Raw genomic sequence first — 24,722 nt, 5'->3', positions numbered from 1 at the left:
AGGACTACGAGTCTTCTCCACCTGCCCTGACTTCAGCCTTGTTCTATGACTACGAGTCTTCTTCACCTGCCATGACTTCAGCCTTGTTCTATGACTACGAGTCTTCTCCACCTGCCATGACTTCAGCCTTGTTCTATGACTACGAGTCTTCTTCACCTGCCATGACTTCAGCCTTGTTCTCTGACTACGAGTCTTCTCCACCTGCCCTGACTTCAGCCTTGTTCTAGGACTACGAGTCTTCTCCACCTGCCATGACTTCAGCCTTGTTCTATGACTACGAGTCTTCTCCACCTGCCATGACTTCAGCCTTGTTCTATGACTTCTATGACTACGAGTCTTCTTCACCTGCCCTGACTTCAGCCTTGTTCTAGGACTACGAGTCTTCTTCACCTGCCATGACTTCAGCCTTGTTCTAGGACTACGAGTCTTCTCCACCTGCATTGACTTCAGCCTTGTTCTATGACTACGAGTCTTCTCCACCTGCCCTGACTTCAGTCTTGTTCTAGGACTACGAGTCTTCTCCACCTGCCATGACTTCAGCCTTGTTCTATGACTACGAGTCTTCTCCACCTGCCCTGACTTCAGCCTTGTTCTATGACTACGAGTCTTCTTCGCCTGCCATGACTTCAGCCTTGTTCTATGACTACGAGTCTTCTTCGCCTGCCATGACTTCAGCCTTGTTCTATTACTACGAGTCTTCTCCACCTACCCTGACTTCAGCCTTGTTCTATGACTACGAGTCTTCTCCACCTGCCCTGACTTCAGCCTTGTTCTAGGAGTACGAGTCTTCTCCACCTGCCCTGACTTCAGCCTTGTTCTAGGACTACGAGTCTTCTCCACCTGCATTGACTTCAGCCTTGTTCTATGACTACGAGTCTTCTCCACCTGCCCTGACTTCAGCCTTGTTCTAGGACTACGAGTCTTCTCCACCTGCCATGACTTCAGCCTTGTTCTAGGAATACGAGTCTTCTCCACCTGCCATGACTTCAGCCTTGTTCTAGGACTACGAGTCTTCTCCACCTGCCCTGACTTCAGCCTTGTTCTATGACTACGAGTCTTCTCCACCTGCCATGACTTCAGCCTTGTTCTATGACTACGAGTCTTCTTCACCTGCCCTGACTTCAGCCTTGTTCTATGACTACGAGTCTTCTCCACCTGCCATGACTTCAGCCTTGTTCTATGACTACGAGTCTTTTTCACCTGCCATGACTTCAGCCTTGTTCTATTACTACGAGTCTTCTCCACCTACCCTGACTTCAGCCTTGTTCTATGACTACGAGTCTTCTCCACCTGCCATGACTTCAGCCTTGTTCTATGACTACGAGTCTTCTTCACCTGCCATGACTTCAGCCTTGTTCTCTGACTACGAGTCTTCTCCACCTGCCCTGACTTCAGCCTTGTTCTCTGACTACGAGTCTTCTCCACCTGCCCTGACTTCAGCCTTGTTCTAGGACTACGAGTCTTCTCCACCTGCCATGACTTCAGCCTTGTTCTATGATTTCTATGACTACGAGTCTTCTTCACCTGCCCTGACTTCAGCCTTGTTCTATGACTACGAGTCTTCTCCACCTGCATTGACTTCAGCCTTGTTCTATGACTACGAGTCTTCTCCACCTGCCATGACTTCAGCCTTGTTCTATGACTTCTATGACTACGAGTCTTCTTCTCCTGCCCTGACTTCAGCCTTGTTCTATGACTACGAGTCTTCTTCACCTGCCATGACTTCAGCCTTGTTCTATGACTACGAGTCTTCTCCACCTGCCATGACTTCAGCCTTGTTCTATGACTACGAGTCTTCTTCACCTGCCATGACTTCAGCCTTGTTCTCTGACTACGAGTCTTCTCCACATGCCCTGACTTCAGCCTTGTTCTAGGACTACGAGTCTTCTCCACCTGCATTGACTTCAGCCTTGTTCTATGACTACGAGTCTTCTCCACCTGCCCTGACTTCAGCCTTGTTCTATGACTACGAGTCTTCTCCACCTGCCCTGACTTCAGCCTTGTTCTAGGACTACGAGTCTTCTCCACCTGCCATGACTTCAGCCTTGTTCTAGGAATACGAGTCTTCTCCACCTGCCCTGACTTCAGCCTTGTTCTATGACTACGAGTCTTCTCCACCTGCCCTGACTTCAGCCTTGTTCTATGACTACGAGTCTTCTCCACCTGCCATGACTTCAGCCTTGTTCTATGACTACGAGTCTTCTCCACCTGCCATGACTTCAGCCTTGTTCTATGACTACGAGTCTTCTCCACCTGCCCTGACTTCAGCCTTGTTCTATGACTACGAGTCTTCTCCACCTGCCATGACTTCAGCCTTGTTCTATGACTACGAGTCTTCTCCACCTGCCCTGACTTCAGCCTTGTTCTAGGACTACGAGTCTTCTCCACCTGCCATGACTTCAGCCTTGTTCTAGGAATACGAGTCTTCTCCACCTGCCCTGACTTCAGCCTTGTTCTATGACTACGAGTCTTCTCCACCTGCCCTGACTTCAGCCTTGTTCTAGGACTACGAGTCTTCTCCACCTGCCATGACTTCAGCCTTGTTCTAGGACTACGAGTCTTCTCCACCTGCCATGACTTCAGCCTTGTTCTATGACTACGAGTCTTCTCCACCTGCCATGACTTCAGCCTTGTTCTATGACTACGAGTCTTCTCCACCTGCCATGACTTCAGCCTTGTTCTATGACTACGAGTCTTCTCCACCTGCCCTGACTTCAGCCTTGTTCTATGACTACGAGTCTTCTCCACCTGCCATGACTTCAGCCTTGTTCTATGACTACGAGTCTTCTCCACCTGCCATGACTTCAGCCTTGTTCTATGACTACGAGTCTTCTCCACCTGCCCTGACTTCAGCCTTGTTCTATGACTACGAGTCTTCTTCACCTGCCATGACTTCAGCCTTGTTCTATTACTACGAGTCTTCTCCACCTACCCTGACTTCAGCCTTGTTCTATGACTACGAGTCTTCTCCACCTGCCCTGACTTCAGCCTTGTTCTAGGACTACGAGTCTTCTCCACCTGCCCTGACTTCAGCCTTGTTCTAGGACTACGAGTCTTCTCCACCTGCCCTGACTTCAGCCTTGTTCTAGGACTACGAGTCTTCTCCACCTGCCCTGACTTCAGCCTTGTTCTAGGACTACGAGTCTTCTTCACCTGCCCTGACTTCAGCCTTGTTTTATGACTACGAGTCTTCTTCACCTGCCATGACTTCAGCCTTGTTCTATGACTACGAGTCTTCTTCACCTGCCCTGACTTCAGCCTTGTTCTATGACTACGAGTCTTCTTGACCTGCCATGACTTCAGCCTTGTTCTATGACTACGAGTCTTCTCCACCTGCCATGACTTCAGCCTTGTTCTATGACTACGAGTCTTCTCCACCTGCCCTGACTTCAGCCTTGTTCTAGGACTACGAGTCTTCTCCACCTGCCCTGACTTCAGCCTTGTTCTATGACTACGAGTCTTCTCCACCTGCCCTGACTTCAGCCTTGTTCTATGACTACGAGTCTTCTTCACCTGCCCTGACTTCAGCCTTGTTTTATGACTACGAGTCTTCTCCACCTGCCATGACTTCAGCCTTGTTCTCTGACTACGAGTCTTCTCCACCTGCCCTGACTTCAGCCTTGTTCTATGACTACGAGTCTTCTTCACCTGCCATGACTTCAGCCTTGTTCTATGACTAGGAGTCTTCTCCACCTGCCATGACTTCAGCCTTGTTCTATGACTACGAGTCTTCTCCACCTGCCCTGACTTCAGCCTTGTTCTAGGACTACGAGTCTTCTCCACCTGCCCTGACTTCAGCCTTGTTCTATGACTAGGAGTCTTCTCCACCTGCCATGACTTCAGCCTTGTTCTAGGACTACGAGTCTTCTCCACCTGCCCTGACTTCAGCCTTGTTCTAGGACTACGAGTCTTCTCCACCTGCCCTGACTTCAGCCTTGTTCTATGACTACGAGTCTTCTCCACCTGCCCTGACTTCAGCCTTGTTCTATGACTACGAGTCTTCTCCACCTGCCCTGACTTTATACTCCTTGTAAACATAATAATCTAGTTTCATACTGTACGTCAGAATAGGAAGACGTCTCGGGATTGGTGGTGGGCCCAGATATGTTTATACCGGGAGCTTCAATAAACTACTCTTCAAAATAACTCCGATCTGGACGACTGAGGAAGAAAGATCAGTGTCACAGCACAGGGAGTAAATGTGTTTTACTCGTCTTGTGCCCGCATCCTCATCCCTGGCTGATCAGGGGGGGGGGGGATTTTCTTTGTACTGTGAGTGTGAATAGGATCCTGAGCAGGTGATGTGGGTGGAATATAAAGGCAACTGAGCTGTGAACTCAATGTAAGAAGTCAAGTGTTTCTCAGGAGAATGAGGTCTATGAAAAGAAAGAATGACAAAACCAGGAGAGGGTGGAGGTCACAGCTCAGCACATAATACAAGTACGCATAGCACAGAAGCCATAGCAGTGACGTGTCTGGATCAGATGGATGTTTAGAGACAACACAAATATGGATGATTATTCTCCCTTTGGACTCTTGGATCCCAAATGGATTCAAACTGTAGTATAAATCATGGGGGAGGAGCTGAGCAGAAACTTTCTGATTTACATTTATAGAGCGAAAACCTTTACAGACCTCATCCTGCTCACACAGCTGCAGTTTGTTACAATGTATAAGTTTACAAAAGGCTCTGTGAGCTGAACACGGCTGCAGTACAAATATTCTCCTGTCTTTAACGCCAGGCTAGTAGCTTTTCACTGCACTGATACATAAAATATTACCTGACCCCCCCCCCCCCATGTGGTGCTGGTTTCTTTACCACATAACCCCCCCTTTCCGCACCAAGGCAAGGGAGCCCGACGCCCGTCACCCACACCATTCCCTTCCTATCCCTTGTTGAAGAGGGGGTTAGGACCTGAGCTGGACCCCCTAACATGGTCCAGCTGCATACAGGTGTCTCTATTTTGCAATACTAATTTTGAGTTACATTATGTCTCTAATCACACCCAGAGCTGCATTCAAAATTCTGTTGGCTACCGTTTGGAACCCGTCTACTCGGCACTGTCTAACCGCTTAATTGAATCCCTATAATGCACAATGCCTGGAGAACATACACTACATCTCCGACAATGCAGTACAGCAAAGCATGCCCTGTTTAGTCACTAAACCTGCAGGAGGCAGCAATGAGATGTAAACTAACCAGGAAAACACAATTGTGGGTGCAGCTCTGGGTGTGACTGGAGTAAAAGACCTGATGTAATTCAAAAGAAATATATTAAAGGATGGACATTTAATAATTTATCTGCTTGAACATGGACTTCCAACATTTTGAATCTCTGATTGGAAATGATCTCGTTAATATCAGATCAGCATCAATCAATCACAAAGAACTTAACCAATAACAAGCCGTAGCTAGTATCACATGATCAGAGCCCCGGAACAAAAATCAAGATGGGGCCTACGCCGTGCCCATTCGATTGCTTGCCCTCCTCCCATACCCTGCAGGACAGAAGGGTGACGTGACCCCTGGGCCGGCCACCCCTTATTTGCCAACATTCCACTACCTAAAAAGGCGGAGCTCTGAACCGGATCATACCATTTATGGAGAAGGGGGTGGAGCTGACCTGAGCAGGGCCCCTCCTCTGAGGAACCCATAGTGGTCACATGAGGTTTTTCCATGCCGCACCTGCCCCCACCACCATTATGTTGCTTCTTCCTTCAGTTTGGCTCCGCCATATTTATTAGTTCCCACATGAGGTCAACCAGAGACGGGGCCGTAATTGCCTCCATTGTGTATGAGGAAAATAATAGGAAGGGTCAGTCACGAGCGAAGCCTTTAATTTAATGAACGGAGTCGAGATCATGTCGTACCGAGACCCACAATGCATCAGTACATTCACTCAGCGAGGTCGAGGATTCCCGTGTTATTGGCGTCCATGAAGGTCAAAGCCTAGAAAATACAAAAAATGAAGAACTTGTTAATAATCTGTTGGAAAATACAGTGAACTTCCAATATTCTGGCACGTTCAGAACCGTCACGCCGGATTATCAGAAATCCCAAACGAATGGAAGTTCAGACCGGCATATACGATGGATGGTGGAGCCGGGACATCTGGGAACCAGGGACTGTGAATATCCAGACGTTTCCTGCTACGAAGGACTTGGACTAAATTTTTTGCAGGAATTCTGGATCACTGGGTGACAGATTAAAGGAATTTTACTGTGAGATTAAACAACTGGAATTTACAGGTGACTTTATGACGTAGTTTATCATGACACCGTTATTTCTGAACGCTACTATAGTAATATGAAAAAGTATCTGCCCCCACCCCTCCCCCGATGTCCTCAACCTGAATGATTTCTAAACGTAACATTAGACGAAAGGATTCTGAGGAATCGCAGAACGGCTTTTATTTTTGAGTTATTTCTGCATTTATGGACAAAAACCTCTATGACCCGTGTGAAAATCACGGGATGGATTTCAGACCACCTTCGAATCCAAGAGACAATGCAGCGAAGCTGGAGTCACTGGTCTCAGCTGTGCTCTAAGGCCCCGTTCACACATAGATTTTTGCTGACAGAAAAAATCTGCCCCAAAATTCCTTCGGGAGATTTTTGACTTGCCAGTGTTGCTTGATGCTTTTTTTTTTTTTTTTTGCCCGCGGCCATTAAAAGTAGTGCAAAAACCGCAAAAAAGCCACGAAAACAACCCAAATGAGCGCCACAGTTTTTTTCTGAATCCCATTGTTTTCAATGGGAGATCAGAGTTGGAAACCGCTCGAAGAGCATGTCGCTTGTTTATTCCGTGAGCGGCCAAAAACCGGCTGGGAAAAAAAACGCCTTTGCTTCCCATTGAAATAAATGGGAAGCGATTTGGGCCGTTTTTTGACGCGGTTTCCCACACGTTTTCTGTGTCAATATCGGAGCCAAAAACATCTGTGTGAAGGAACCCTAATGGAGCAGAACTGTAGTGTAAAGAATGGGGGGGGGACGACTGATGAGAAGCTTAAGCATCTAAAACCTTAGCTTTGCTCTAATGGAGCAGAGCTGTAGTGTAAAGCATAAGGGAACTGAGCAGAAGCTGGAGTATCCAATGAGACAGAAGGTGGATTTCAGACTACCTCAGACTCCAATAGACAATGCAGCGGAGCCGGAGTCACTGATCATAGCTGTGCCCAAATTGATCAGAACTGCAGTATAAATCATGGGGGAGGAGCTGAGCGGAAACTTTCTGATTTACATTTATAGAGTGAAAACCTTTACAGACCTCATCCTGCTCACACAGCTGCAGTTTGTTACAATGTATAAGTTTACAAAACGCTCTGTGAGCTGAACACGGCTGCAGTACAAATATTCTCCTGTCTTTAACTCCAGGCTAGTAGCTTTTCACTGCACTGATACATTGTCACAAGCACTGCAGCTGTGTAGTTTCCATTCAGATGCTGAAAACCTGTATGGATGTAATATTTCTCATAGCTGAGAGGTAACTACAACTGTAAGGACAAAACCTCATGTATATGTCCTAGTGCGCATTACAAATTGGCGCGATTGCGCAAAGCTGATGATTGTTGCAAAATTACGCCGCGTATCCGACCTGGAACCTGCGGTACATTCCGTCCGAAAACCGCTTGGTATGGCGATGTGTTCCTCTTGCGCAGTCCGGTTGCCTCCCTGGATGATGCTGCAGCCCATGTGACTGCTGCAGCCAATCACAGGCACAGTCACATGGGATTCAACGTCAGGACTCCAGGAAGGAGGAGGGTGTTCTGGTTAAGTATAATTTTTTTTTTCCGTAGTTGCGATTTTTACAGCGTCATTGCTGCGAATACGCCGTAAAAGTCGCAACACTTGGCTTTCTGCCGCGGGTTTTGCATCCCCATTGAATTCAATGTGGGAAAACTCGCAACGGAAAATCAACAAAAAATTGCCATGTTGCGGAATTAAATTTCGCATCGCAGGTTAATTTATTAACGTTTACGCTACGTGGGAACCCGGCCTAATAAAAAAATAAAAAATAAATGGCCAAACCGCGCCGGCTGTGTGGGACCTTACCCTCTGTCATTTCCCCCCAGTAGGATACTCACACTTGCTGGGGTAGGGGGTAGGTTTCCTCATTCTTGACCGGCAGGATGAAGTGCGGTACCTGGTGCACGGTGCCCGTTTTGTCCCGGTAGTGGTCCCGGTGCTGCTGCACGCTCTGAAACAAGCAACATTCGAGTTTACATCACCAATAACGTAGATGTTAAGGGTTCTAAACGGACTTGATATTGCCGCGCCCTTTTTGTTTAATTAAAGGGGCTTTCCACTTTTTATATCTTTCCCCTATGGTGAGAGGACAGCTTAAATTACTATAAACATTCAAGAAAAAAGGGCTCAACAAAGAAATTGTATAGTTATGAATTATTGAAATTACTCGCAATACTATTTCTGACCACAAGGTGCGCTGTTATGCAAGGACATAGTCATGAGACACGTCGAGCACCTTCACTCATTGTATTGCAATGATGGTCTTGACTCCTTTTCATGCACCCTGAGAGGTGGTCACACAGGAGGTGACGTGGACGCCCCCGGGGGAGGATTACATGTACTGCAGTGAATTGTTTTATGGTTCAGGACATGGAACCATTAAAAACTTCTTCAGGGTCAGAAACACCTCACTGGTCTGGTGCAAATGTCTTATGTACGTGTATATCATTGTGAGCAAATGTATATGTGTTTATATGACTGTTTGTACGTGTATGTGTATGTATACTGCATGTGTGTGTGTGTGTGTGTGTGTGTATACTGCGTGTGTGTGTGTATACTGCATGTGTGTATACTGCGTGTGTGTGTGTGTGTATACTGTGTGTGTATACTGTGTGTGTGTGTGTGTGTGTGTATACTGCGTGTGTGTGTGTGTATACTGCGTGCGTGTGTGTATACTGCGTGTGTGTTTGTGTGTATACTGCGTGTGTGTGTGTGTGTATACTGCGTGCGTGTGTGTATACTGCGTGTGTGTGTGTATACTGTGTGTGTGTGTATACTGCGTGTGTGTGTGTGTATATACTGCGCGTGTGTGTGTGTATACTGCGTGTGTGTGTATACTGCGTGTGTGTGTGTGTATACTGCGTGCGTGTGTGTATAATGCGTGTGTTTGTGTGTATACTGCGTGTGTGTGTGTATACTGCGTGTGTGTGTGTGTATACTGCGTGTGTGTGTGTGTATACTGCGTGTGTGTGTGTGTGTATACTGCGTGTGTGTGTGTATACTGCGTGTGTGTGTGTGTGTATACTGCGTGTGTGTGTGTGTATACTGCGTGTGTGTGTGTGTATACTGCGTGCGTGTGTGTATACTGCGTGTGTTTGTGTGTATACTGCGTGTGTGTGTGTATACTGCGTGTGTGTGTGTGTATACTGCGTGTGTGTGTGTATACTGCGTGTGTGTGTGTGTGTGTGTGTATACTGCGTGTGTGTGTGTGTATACTGCGTGTGTGTGTGTGTATACTGCATGTGTGTGTGTATACTGCGTGTGTGTGTGTATACTGCGTGTGTGTCTACTGCGTGTGTGTGTGTGTGTGTATACTGCATGTGTGTGTGTATACTGTGTGTGTGTGTGTGTATACTGCATGTGTGTGTGTATACTGCGTGTATGTGTATACTGCATGTGTGTGTGTGTGTGTATACTGCGTGTGTGTGTGTATACTGCGTGCGTGTGTGTATACTGCGTGCGTGTGTGTATACTACGTGTGTGTGTGTATATACTATGTGTGTGTGTATACTGCGTGTGTGTGTGTATACTACGTGTGTGTGTATACTACGTGTGTGTGTATCCTACGTGTGTGTATACTGTGTGTGTATACTATGTGTGTGTGTATACTGCGTGTGTGTGTGTATACTGCGTGTGTGTGTGTGTGTATACTGCGTGTGTGTGTGTGTGTGTGTGTGTGTATACTGCGTGTGTGTGTGTATACTGCGTGTGTGTGTGTGTATACTGCATGTGTGTGTGTATACTGCGTGTGTGTGTGTATACTGCGTGTGTGTCTACTGCGTGTGTGTGTGTGTGTATACTGCATGTGTGTGTGTATACTGTGTGTGTGTGTGTGTATACTGCATGTGTGTGTGTATACTGCGTGTGTGTGTATACTGCATGTGTGTGTGTGTGTGTATACTGCGTGTGTGTGTGTATACTGCGTGCGTGTGTGTATACTGCGTGCGTGTGTGTATACTACGTGTGTGTGTGTATATACTATGTGTGTGTGTATACTGCGTGTGTGTGTGTATACTACGTGTGTGTGTATACTACGTGTGTGTGTATCCTACGTGTGTGTATACTGTGTGTGTATACTACATGTGTGTATACTTTGTGCGTGTGTGTATACTACGTGTGTGTGTATATACTACGTGTGTGTGTGTATACTGTGTGTGGGTGTATACTACGTGTGTGTGTATACACTACGTGTGTGTGTGTGTGTGTGTGTATACTGCGTGTGTGTGTGTATACTGTGTGTGTATACTACGTGTGTGTGTATACTACGTGTGTGTGTGTATATACTATGTGTGTGTGTATACTGCGTGTGTGTGTATACTACGTGTGTGTGTATACTACGTGTGTGTGTATCCTACGTGTGTGTATACTGTGTGTGTGTATACTACATGTGTGTATACTTTGTGCGTGTGTGTATACTACGTGTGTGTGTGTATACTGTGTGTGGGTGTATACTACGTGTGTGTGTATACACTACGTGTGTGTGTGTGTGTGTGTGTGTATACTGCGTGTGTGTGTGTATACTGTGTGTGTATACTATGTGTGTGTATATATACTGTGTGTGTGTATACTGCGTGTGTATATGTTTGTGTATACTACATGTGTGTGTCTGTGTGTGTATATACTATATGTGTGTGTGTATAGTGTGTGTGTGTATGTGTGTACACTACATGTGTATATGTTTGTGTGTTTGTGTATACTACATGTGTGTGTGTGTGTGTGTGTGTGTATATACATACTACATGTGTATATGTTTGTGTGTTTGTGTATACTACATGTGTGTGTGTGTGTGTGTGTGTGTGTATACAACATGTGCATATGTTTGTGTGGTGTGTGTTTGTGTTTGTGTGTCTGTATACTAAATGTGTATATGTTTGTGTGTTTGTGTAAACTACATGTGTGTGTGTGTGTGTGTGTATACATACTACATGTGTATATATTTGTGTGTTTGTGTATACTACATGTGTATATGTGTGTTTGTGTGTGTGTGTGTGTGTGTGTATACTACATGTGTATATGTTTGTGTGTGTGTATACTACATGTGTATATGTTTGTGTGTTTGTGTATATATATGTGTGTGTGTGTATACTACATGTGTATATGTTTGTGTGTTTGTGTATATATGTGTGTGTGTATACTACATGTGTATATGTGTGTGTGTGTGTGTATACTACATGTGTATATGTTTGTGTGTATATGTTTGTGTGTTTGTGTATACTACGTGTGTGTGTGTGTGTGTGTGTGTGTGTGTGTGTGTGTATGTGTATATATTTGTGTGTTTGTGTATACTACATGTGTTTGTGTGTGTGTGTGTGTGTGTGTGTGTATACTACATGTGTATATGTTTGTGTGTGTATACTACATGTGTATATGTTTGTGTGTATATGTTTGTGTGTTTGTGTATACTACGTGTGTGTGTGTGTGTGTGTGTGTGTGTGTGTGTGTGTGTGTGTGTGTGTGTGTATACATACTACATGTGTATATATTTGTGTGTTTGTGTATACTACATGTGTTTGTGTGTGTGTGTGTGTGTGTGTGTATACTACATGTGTATATGTGTGTGTGTGTATACTACATGTGTATATGTTTGTGTGTGTGTGTATACTACATGTGTACATGTATTTGATTTATTTCTAAGTTTGAGAATGAAGAAATTGTGACTGAGTCGCACCGACCTTCCTGAACTGGTCCAGATCTTGTGTCCGGTTATGATCCACGTTGTATCGGGACCACGTCGGGCTGTGTAGAAATCTGTCCCAACCTCGCGAGCGGTTACCGATCACCAGAGCGGGGTCATTGGAGAAGCTTGTAGGAAACTGCCCACCTTTATAATACGGACTCTGACTGGAGCGGAGCGCGGCCGAGCGGAAATCCTGTAGGCAGCGCGCTGTGGAGTTCCCGTAGGTGTCGCCATAGGTAAAGGCCTCAGTAGGGACGTGGCCTCGATACCTGTACAACAAATAAAGCACATATATGAGGGACCGTAAATATACAGGACCCCCAAGTAAGGAAATGGGGCATCCAGAGATCAGGAAATTCCAGGATTTGAGTCCATCAGTGGAAACATCTCACGTCGTGACAGCCACAAGAACAACACCGGAGAGAAAACACGTCATTTATGTCAGATATTGTCTGATCTGATCATATAAAGAAATGCAGTCACCAGGGATGTAAACCGGACAGGAGCTGGAATCACTTCTGCTACATGAGGAGATAAAAATAGTCAAGATTTACTGATGCTAGAACGCGTAAACTTAGAAGAGGCGGTCAGAAGATGCGCCAAATTTATAACAGTGGCAGACGCTGCATGATATACTTACCTAGATATGATCTCCTTATACCACCAGCTAGTGGACTTAGTATACACTTGTTTTCTGAAGCAACGCTTTGGCACAATTTTGTGGCGCGACGGCGCGTTAAGCCTCGCACCTTTTTGCTAATCCACTTTTTTTTTTAAAGTATGTATTGATAAATAATAAATAACAATTATAATACTGCCCCTATGAACAGAAGTTTAGATACAATAATACTTTCCCCTATATACAAGAATATAACTACTATAATACTGCCCCCTATATACAAGAATATAACTACTATAATACTGCCCCTATATACAAGAATATAACTACTATAATACTGCTCCTATATACAAGAATATAACTACTATAATACTGCCCCTATATACAAGAATATAACGACTATAATACTGCCCCCTATATACAAGAATATAACTATATAATACTGCCCCTATATACAAGAATATAACTACTATAATACTGCCTCCTATATACAAGAATATAACTACTATAATACTGCTCCCTATATACAGGAATATAACTACTATAATACTGCTCCTATATACAAGAATATAACTACTATAATACTGCCCCCAATATACAAGAATATAACTACTATAATACTGCCCCCTATATACAAGAATATAACTACTATAATACTGCTCCTATATACAAGAATATAACTACTATAATACTGATCCTATATACAAGAATATAACGACTATAATACTGCCCCTATATACAAGAATATAACTACTATAATACTGCTGTTATATACAAGAATATAACTACTATAATACTGTCCCTATATACAAGAATATAACTACTATAATACTGCTCCCTATATACAGGAATATAACTACTATAATACTGCTCCCTATATACAAGAATATAACTACTATAATACTGCCCCCTATATACAAGAATATAACTACTATAATACTGCCCCCTATATACAAGAATATAACTACTATAATACTGCTCCTATATACAAGAATATAACTACTATAATACTGATCCTATATACAAGAATATAACTACTATAATACTGCTCCTATATACAAGAATATAACTACTATAATACTGCCCCCTATATACAAGAATATAACTACTATAATACTGCTCCCAATATACAAGAATATAACTACTATAATACTGCCCCCTATATACAAGAATATAACTACTATAATACTGCTCCTATATACAAGAATATAACGACTATACTACTGCCTCCTATATACAAGAATATAACTACTATAATACTGCTCCTATGAACAGAAGTTTAGATACAATAATACTTTCCCCTATATACAAGAATATAACTACTATAATACTGCTCCTATATACAAGAATATAACTACTATAATACTGCCTCCTATATACAAGAATATAACTACTATAATACTGCTCCCTATATACATGAATATAACTACTATAATACTGCCCCTATATACAAGAATATAACTGCTATAATACTGCTCCCTATATACAAGAATATAACTACTATAATACTACTCCTATATAGAAGAATATAGCTACTATAATACTGCCCCTATATACAAGAATATAACTACTATAATACTGCTCCTATATACAAGAATATAACTACTATAATACTACCCCTATATACAAGAATATAACTACTATAATACTGCCCCCTATATACAAGATTATAACTACTATAATACTGCTCCTATATACAATAATATAACTACTATAATACTGCCCCCTATATACAAGAATATAACTACTATAATACTGCCCCCTATATACAAGAATATAACTACTATAATACTGCCCCCTATATACAAGAATAAAACTACTATAATACTGCCCCCTATATACAAGAATAAAACTATAATACTGCTCCTATATACAAGAATATAACTACTATAATACTGCCTCCTATATACAAGAATATAACTACTATAATACTGCCCCCTATATACAAGAATATAACTACTATAATACTGCCCCTATATACAAGAATATAACTACTATAATACTGCCTCCTATATACAAGAATATAACTACTATAATACTGCTCCTATATACAAGAATATAACTACTATAATACTGCCCCCATATACAAGAATATAACTACTATAATACTGCCCCCTATATACAAGAATATAACTACTATAATACTGCCCCTATATACAAGAATATAACTACTATATTACTGCTCCTATATACAAGAATATAACTAATATAATACTGCCCCCTATATACAAGAATATAACTACTATAATACTGGCCCTATATACAAGAATATAACTACTATAATACTGCCCCCTATATACAAGAATATAACTACTATAATACTGCTCCCATATACAAGAATATATCTACTATAATACTGCTCCTATATACAAGAATATGACTACTATAATACTGCCCCCTATATACAAGAATATAACTACTATAATATTTCCCCTATATACAAGAATATAACTACTATAATACTTCCCCTATATACAAGAATATAACTACTATAATACTGCCCCCTATATACAAGAATATAACTACTATAATACTGCCCCCTATATACAAGAATATAATTACTATAATACTGCCCCCTATGTACAAGAATATAACTACTATAATACTGCCTCCTATATACAAGAATATAACTACTATAATACTGCCCCCTATATACAAGAATATTACTACTATAATACTAGCCCCCTATATACAAGAATATAACTACTATAATACTGCTCCTATATAGAAGAATATAACTACTATAATACTGCTCCTATACACAAGAATATAACTACTATAATACTGCCCCCTATATACAAGAATATTACTACTATAATACTAGCCCCCTATATACAAGAATATAACTACTATAATACTGCCCCTATATACAAGAATATAACTACTATAATACTGCCCCCTATATACAAGAATATAACTACTATAATACTGCCCCCTATATACAAGAATATAACTACTATAATACTGCTCCTATATACAAGAATATAACTACTATAATACTGCCCCTATATACAAGAATATAACTACTATAATACTGCCTCCTATATACAAGAATATAACTACTATAATACTGCTCCCTATATATAAGAATATAACTACTATAATACTACCCCCTATATACAAGAATATAACTACTATAATACTGCCCCCTATATACAAGAATATAACTACTATAATACTGCCCCCTATATACAAGAACATAACTACTATAATACTGCCCCTATATACAAGAATATAACTACTATAATACTGCCCCTATATACAAGAATATAACTACTATAATACTGCCTCCTATATACAAGAATATAACTACTATAATACTGCCCCCTATATGCAAGATTATAACTACTATAATACTGCCCCTATATACAAGAATATAACTACTATAATACTGCTCCTATATACAAGAATATAACTACTATAATACTGCCCTCTATATACAAGAATATAACTACAATAATACTGCCTCCCTATATACAAGAATATAACTACTATAATACTGCCCCTATATACAAGAATATAACTACTATAATACTGCCCCTATATACAAGAATATAACTACTATAATACTGCCCCCTATATACAAGAATATAACTACTATAATACTGCCCCCTATATACAAGAATATAACTACTATAATACTGCCCCCTATATACAAGAATATAACTACTATAATACTGCCCCCTATATACAAGAACATAACTACTATAATACTGCCCCTATATACAAGAATCTAACTACTATAATACTGCCCCTATATACAAGAATATAACTACTATAATACTGCCCCTATATACAAGAATATAACTACTATAATACTGCCCCCTATATACAAGAATATAACTACTATAATACTGCCCCCTATATACAAGAATATAACTACTATAATACTGCCCCCTATATACAAGAATATAACTACTATAATACTGCCCCCTATATACAAGACTATAACTACTATAATACTGCCCCCTATATACAAGAATATAACTACTATAATACTGCCCCCTATATACAAGAATATAATTACTATAATACTGCTCCCTATATATAAGAATATAACTACTATAAGGGCATGGCCCCACGTGGCGGTTTTCCTCCGCAGCCGTCCGCATCAATGCCGCACAGAATCTGCGTTGCAGATTCTGCGGTGGATCTGCCCAAAACGTGCAGTAAATTGATGCAGACTAGCTGCTGCGGACTGCGGTAAAAGTGCTTCCCTTCTCCCTATCAGTGCAGGATAGAGAGAAGGGACAGCACTTTCCCTAGTGAAAATAAACGAATTTCATACTTACCGGCCGTTGTCTTGGTGACGCGTCCCTCTTTCGGCATCCAGCCCGACCTCCCTGGATGACGCGGCCCATGTGACCGCTGCAGCCTGTGATTGGCTGCAGCCTGTGATTGGCCTGTGATTGGCTGCAGCCTGTGCTTGGCCTGTGATTGGCTGCAGCCGTCACTTAGACTGAAACGTCATCCTGGGAGGCCGGACTGGAGACAGAAGCAGGGAGTTCTCGGTAAGTATGAACTTCTATTTTTTTTACAGGTTGCTGTATATTGGGATCGGTAGTCACTCTCCAGGGTGCAGAAACAGTTACTGCCGATCGCTTAACTCTTTCAGCACCCTGGACAGTGACTATTTACTGACGTCTCCTAGCAACGCTCTCGTAATTACGGGAGCCCCATTGACTTCCTCAGTCTGGCTGTAGACCTAGAAATACATAGGTCCAGCCAGAATGAAGAAATATCATGTCAAAAAAGCAAGACGCATCCGCAGCACACATAACATGTGCATGACAGCTGCGGACTTCATTGCGGAAATTAGAATCTCCATTGAAGTCAATGGAGAAATTCCGCTATGAGTCCGCAACCAGTCCGCCACAACTCTGCAACATCCAGTGCATGCTGCGGACACCAAATTCCGCACCGCAGCCTATGCTCCGCAGCGGAATTTTCCGCTTCGTCTAAACGAACCCTACTAAATAGAAGTGGAAGTCAATGGAGAAACGGCTCCGCTGCGGATTAACGCTGCGGAGTGTCCGCAGCGGAATTCAAGAGCAATTCCGCCACGTGTGGCTTTGCCCTAATACTGCCCCTATATACAAGAATATAACTACTATAATACTGCCCCCTATGTACAAGAATATAACTACTATAAGGGCGGGTTCACACATGGCGGAATTCCACTTAAATTCCGCTGCGGACACTCCGCAGCGTTAATCCGCAGCGGAGCCGTTTCTCCATTGACTTTCACTTTAATTTAGCAGTGTTCGTTTACACGATGCGTACAATTCCGCTGCGGAGCATAGGCTGCGGAGCGGAATGTGGTGTCCGCAGCATGCTCTGTCTGTTGCGGAGCAGTGGCGGACTCATGGCGGAATTTCTCCATTGACTTCAATGGAGATTCTAAGTTCCGCAATGAAGTCCGCAGCTGTCATGCACATGTCATGTGTGCTGCGGATGCGTCTTGCTTTTTTAACTTGACATTTCTTCATTCTGGCTGGACCTAGGTATTTCTAGGTCTACAGCCAGACTGAGGAAGTCAATGGGGCTCCCGTAATGACGGGAGCGTTGCTAGGAGACGTCTGTAAATAGTCACTGTCCAGGGTGCTGAAAGAGTTAAGCGATCGGCAGTAACTGTTTCTGCACCCGGGACAGTGACTACCGATCCCAATATACATGTATCTGTAAAAAAACATATAAGTTCATACTTACCGAGAACTCCCTTCGTCTGTCTCCAGTCCGGCCTCCCAGGATGACGTTTCAGTGTAAGTGACGGCTGCAGCCAATCACAGGCCAAGCACAGGCTGCAGCGGTCACATGGACTGGCGCGTCATCCAGGGAGGTCGGGCTGGATGCCGAAAGAGGGACGCGTCACCAAGACAACGGCCGGTAAGTATGAAAATCGTTTACTTTCACTAGGGAAAGTGCTGTCCCTTCTCTCTATCCTGCACTGATAGGGAGAAGGGAAGCACTTTTCCCGCAGTCTGCAGCAGCTAGTCCGCATCAATGTACTGCACATTTTGTGCAGATCCGCTGCAGAATCTGCAACGCAGATTCTGTGCGGCATCGATGCGGACAGTTGCGGAGGAATTCCGCCATGTGTGGTCATGCCCTAATACTGCCTCCTATATACAAGAATATAACTACTATAATACTGCCCCTATATAGAAGAATATAACTACTATCAGGGCATGACCACACATGGCGGAATTCCTCCGCAACTGTCCGCATCGATGCCGCACAGAATCTGCGTTGCAGATTCTGCAGCGGATCTGCACAAAATGTGCAGTACATTGATGCGGACTAGCTGCTGCAGACTGCGGGAAAAGTGCTTCCCTTCTCCCTATCAGTGCAGGATAGAGAGAAGGGACAGCACTTTCCCTAGTGAAAGTAAACGATTTTCATACTTACCGGCCGTTGTCTTGGTGACGCGTCCCTCTTTCGGCATCCAGCCCGACCTCCCTGGATGACGCGCCAGTCCATGTGACCGCTGCAGCCTGTGCTTGGCCTGTGATTGGCTGCAGCCGTCACTTACACTGAAACGTCATCCTGGGAGGCCGGACTGGAGACAGACGAAGGGAGTTCTCGGTAAGTATGAACTTATATGTTTTTTTACAGATACATGTATATTGGGATCGGTAGTCACTGTCCCGGGTGCAGAAACAGTTACTGCCGATCGCTTAACTCTTTCAGCACCCTGGACAGTGACTATTTACAGACGTCTCCTAGCAACGCTCCCGTCATTACGGGAGCCCCATTGACTTCCTCAGTCTGGCTGTAGACCTAGAAATACCTAGGTCCAGCCAGAATGAAGAAATGTCAAGTTAAAAAAGCAAGACGCATCCGCAGCACACATGACATGTGCATGACAGCTGCGGACTTCATTGCGGAACTTAGAATCTCCATTGAAGTCAATGGAGAAATTCCGCCATGAGTCCGCCACTGCTCCGCAACAGACAGAGCATGCTGCGGACACCACATTCCGCTCCGCAGCCTATGCTCCGCAGCGGAATTGTACGCATCGTGTAAACGAACACTGCTAAATTAAAGTGAAAGTCAATGGAGAAACGGCTCCGCTGCGGATTAACGCTGCGGAGTGTCCGCAGCGGAATTTAAGTGGAATTCCGCCATGTGTGAACCCGCCCTAATACTGCTCCTATACACAAGAATATAACTACTATAATACTGCCCCCTATATACAAGAATATAACTACTATAATACTGCCCCCTATATACAAGAATATAACTACTTTAATACTGCCCCTATATACAAGAATATAACTACTATAATACTGTCCCTATATACAAGAATATAACTACTATAATACTGCCCCTATATACAAGAATATAACTACTATAATACTGCTCACTATATACAAGAATATAATTACTATAATACTGCCCCCTATATACCAGAATATAACTACTATAATACTCCTCCTATATACAAGAATATAACTACTATAATACTGCTCCTATATACAATATAACTACTATAATACTGCCCCTATATACAAGAATATAACTACTATAATACTGCCCCCTATATACAAGAATATAACTACTATAATACTGCTCCTATATACAAGAATATATCTACTATAATACTGCTCCTTATATACAAGAATATAACTACTATAATACTGCTCCCTATATACAAGAATATAACTACTATAATACTGCCCCCTATATACAATAATATAACTACTATAATACTGCCCTCTATATACAAGAATATAACTACTATAATACTGCTCCTTATATACAAGAATATAACTACTATAATACTGCCCCCTCTATAGCGGAATATAACTACTATAATACTGCCCCCTATATGCAAGAATATAACTACTATAATACTGCCCCTATATACAAGAATATAACTACTATAATACTGATCCTATATACAAGAATATAACTACTATAATACTGCCCCTATATACAAGAATATAACTATTATAATACTGATCCTATATACAAGAATATAACTACTATAATACTGCCCCTATATACAAGAATATAACTACTATAATACTGCCCCTACATACAAGAATATAACTACTATAATACTGCCCCTATATACAAGAATATATCTACTATAATACTGCTCCTATATACAAGAATATAACTACTATAATACTGCCCCCTATATACAAGACTATAACTACTATAATACTGCCCTTATATACAAGAATATAACTACTATAATACTGCCCTCTATATACAAGAATATACCTACTATAATACTGCCCCTATATACAAGAATATAACTACTATAATACTGATCCTATATACAAGAATATAACTACTATAATACTGCCCTCTATATACAAGAATATAACTACTATAATACTGCTCCCTATATACAAGAATATAACTACTATAATACTGCCCCCTATATACAAGAATATAACTACTATAATACTGCCTCCTATATACAATAATATAACTACTATAATACTGCCTCCTATATACAAGAATATAACTATTATAATACTGCCCCTATATACAAGAATATAACTACTATAATACTGCTCCTATATACAAGAATATAACTACTATAATACTGCCCCTATATGCAAGAATATAACTACTATAATACTGCCCCTATATACAATAATATAACTACTATAATACTGCCTCCTATATACAAGAATATAACTACTATAATACTGTCCCCTATATACAAGAATATAACTACTATAATACTGGTCCTATATACAAGAATATAACTACTATAATACTGCTCCTATATACAAGAATATATCTACTATAATACTGCCCCTATATACAAGAATATAACTGCTATAATACTGCTCCTATATACAAGAATATAACTACTATAATACTGCCCCTATATACAAGAATATAACTACTATAATACTGCCCCCTATATACAAGAATATAACTACTATAATACTGCTCCTATATACAAGAATATAACTACTATAATACTGCCCCTATATACAAGAATATAACTACTATAATACTGCCCCTATATACAAGAATATAACGACTATAATACTGCCCCTATATACAAGAATATAACTACTATAATACTGCCCCCTATATACAAGAATATAACTACTATAATACTGCTCCTATATACAAGAATATAACTACTATAATACTGGTCCTATATACAAGAATATAACTACTATAATACTGCCCCTATATACAAGAATATAACTGCTATAATACTGCTCCTATATACAAGAATATAACTACTATAATACTGCTCCTATATACAAGAATATAACTACTATAATACTGCCCCCTATATACAAGAATATAACTACTATAATACTGCTCCTATATACAAGAATATAACTACTATAATACTGATCCTATATATAAGAATATAACTACTATAATACTGCGCCCTATATACAAGAATATAACTACTATAATACTGCCCCCTATATACAAGAATATAACTACTATAATACTGCTCCTATATACAAGAATATAACTACTATAATACTGGTCCTATATACAAGAATATAACTACTATAATACTGGTCCTATATACAAGAATATAACTACTATAATACTGCCCCTATATACAAGAATATAACTGCTATAATACTGCTCCTATATACAAGAATATAACTACTATAATACTGCCCCTATATACAAGAATATAACTACTATAATACTGCCCCCTATATACAAGAATATAACTACTATAACACTGCCTCCAATATACAAGAATATAACTACTATAATACTGCCCCTATATACAAGAATATAACTACTATAATACTGCCTCCTATATACAAGAATATAACTACTATAATACTGCCCCTATATACAAGAATATAACTACTATAATACTTCTTCTATATACAAGAATATAACTACTATAATACTGCCCCCTATATACAAGAATATAACTACTATAACACTGCCTCCAATATACAAGAATATAACTACTATAATACTGCCCCCTATATACAAGAACGGGTAGAGACATGTTGGACGTCTAGTTCTTCGACTTAAATATATTTTCTTGTTATTAACTTTGACCAGGTCAAGGAATAGATGATACATATTAGTTATTTTAGGGTCTAGTTTCTGGGACTCTCATCTTGTTCCCTGTAGATGGCGCTGGTGAGTAGATGTGGGGGCAGAATGTGCTCTCCGGCAGGTCAATACATATCTATGGAAGTTTTGGAAACTGCATTGTAAAGTATCCACTGTAGGAGTGAGAACAAAAGACGACGGTCCCATGGTGAGACACTTACAGACCTATTATTTATCCGCCATCCTGTGAAGCGTTAATAGTGGGGGACCCGGTGACTGAAGTTTTCTGATTTCAGAACCTGTTTTTGTTCCTTTTCCACTGCGTTGTTCCCCAGGGCAGATAGATGAGAAAAGCGCTAATGAGCCTGAAAGACTGAGATACAGCAATTAATTACAGAAACTTCAGCAATGTCCACAACTCGTTACTGAATGATCAGTCTCTGAACGCACAAGGATTGTTCTTAAATAAGGAAATCAGCTGAGCTCTGCTACATGTAGAACAAACTTTAGAAAATCAGAGATCTTATCAGGAGATCGATGTGTAATTAGTGTAACATTGATTCCGAAATGTGTTCTACATTGTGTGTGATCATATCAAGACTAAGAAAGCACTGAAAGTTAGTTCACGAAAAAGAATGTCTCTAGTGCCACCTATTGGAGATAACTTCATTGAAAATCAATGTTCGATCCACAGAAGAGCCTGGAAACATGACAAGGAACCTCAACCAAACCAGGATCTGCTCCCAAAAAGAAGAAAAACCCAAAGCATAAAACTGCCCTCCATGTACAAAGGGGCAGTATTATAGTAGTTATATTCTTGTATATAGGAACAGTATTATAGTAGTTATATTCTTGTATATAGGAGTAGTATTATAGTAGTTATATTCTTGTATATAGGGGCAGTATTATAGTAGTTATATTCTTGTATATAGGGGGCAGTATTATAGTAGTTATATTCTTGTATATAGGAGCAGTATTATAGTAGTTATATTCTTGTATATAGGAACAGTATTATAGTAGTTATATTCTTGTATATAGGAGTAGTATTATAGTAGTTATATTCTTGTATATAGGGGCAGTATTATAGTAGTTATATTCTTGTATATAGGGGGCAGTATTATAGTAGTTATATTCTTGTATATAGGGGCAGTATTATAGTAGTTATATTCTTGTATATAGGGGCAGTATTATAGTAGTTATATTCTTGTATATAGAGACAGTATTCTAGTAGTTATATTCTTGTATATAGGGGCAGTATTATAGTAGTTATATTCTTGTATATAGGAGCAGTATTCTAGTAGTTATATTCTTGTATATAGGAACAGTATTATAGTAGTTATATTCTTGTATATAGGAGGCAGTATTATAGTAGTTATATTCTTGTATATAGGGGGCAGTATTATAGTAGTTATATTCTTGTATGTAGGGGGCAGTATTATAGTAGTTATATTCTTGTATATAGGGGCAGTATTATAGCAGTTATATTCTTGTATATAGGGGGCAGTATTATAGTAGTTATATTCTTGTATATAGGAGCAGTATTATAGTAGTTATATTCTTGTATATAGGGGCAGTATTATAGTAGTTATATTCTTGTATATAGGGGGCAATATTATAGTAGTTATATTCTTGTATATAGGGGGCAGTATTATAGTAGTTATATTCTTGTATATAGGGGGCAGTATTATAGTAGTTATATTCTTGTATATAGGAGCAGTATTATAGTAGTTATATTCTTGTATATAACAGCAGTATTATAGTAGTTATATTCTTGTATATAGGGGCAGTATTATAGTAGTTTTATTCTTGTATATAGGAGCAGTATTATAGTAGTTATATTCTTGTATATAGGGGCATTAATATAGTAGTTATGTTCTTGTATATAGGAGCAGTATTATAGTAGTTATATTCTTGTATATAGGAGCAGTATTATAGTAGTTATATTCTTGTATATAGGAAGCAGTATTATAGTAGTTATATTCTTGTATATAGGGGCCGTATTATAGTAGTTATATTCTTGTATATAGGGGCAGTATTATAGTAGTTATATTCTTGTATATCGGAGCAGTATTATAGTAGTTATATTCTTGTATATAGGAGCAGTATTAGGGTATGTGCACACACACTACTTACGTCCGTAATTGACGGACGTATTTC

At 40.5% G+C, this 24,722-nt stretch overlaps 1 protein-coding gene across 1 annotated transcript in view; it reads right to left on the bottom strand.

Annotated features, from left to right (window-relative positions):
• Positions 1-5,821: 5,821 nt before the first annotated feature.
• Positions 5,822-24,722, bottom strand: part of CIMIP2C (ciliary microtubule inner protein 2C) — a 43,679-nt gene continuing 24,778 nt past the window's right edge. The window contains exons 2-4 of the mRNA XM_075860815.1: positions 11,919-12,192; positions 8,085-8,197; positions 5,822-5,950 (exon numbers count right to left, since the gene is read on the bottom strand). Of these exons, the coding sequence (XP_075716930.1) occupies positions 5,944-5,950; positions 8,085-8,197; positions 11,919-12,192 (394 nt within the window). The 3' untranslated portion in view covers positions 5,822-5,943. The remainder of the gene's footprint in view (positions 5,951-8,084; positions 8,198-11,918; positions 12,193-24,722) is intronic.

The sequence above is a fragment of the Rhinoderma darwinii genome, chromosome 4 (genome assembly GCF_050947455.1).
Source record: "Rhinoderma darwinii isolate aRhiDar2 chromosome 4, aRhiDar2.hap1, whole genome shotgun sequence".
Taxonomy (NCBI): domain Eukaryota; kingdom Metazoa; phylum Chordata; class Amphibia; order Anura; family Rhinodermatidae; genus Rhinoderma; species Rhinoderma darwinii.
The sequence above is the reverse complement of the archived record's forward strand: the minus strand, read 5'-3'. Positions and strand labels throughout refer to the sequence as shown.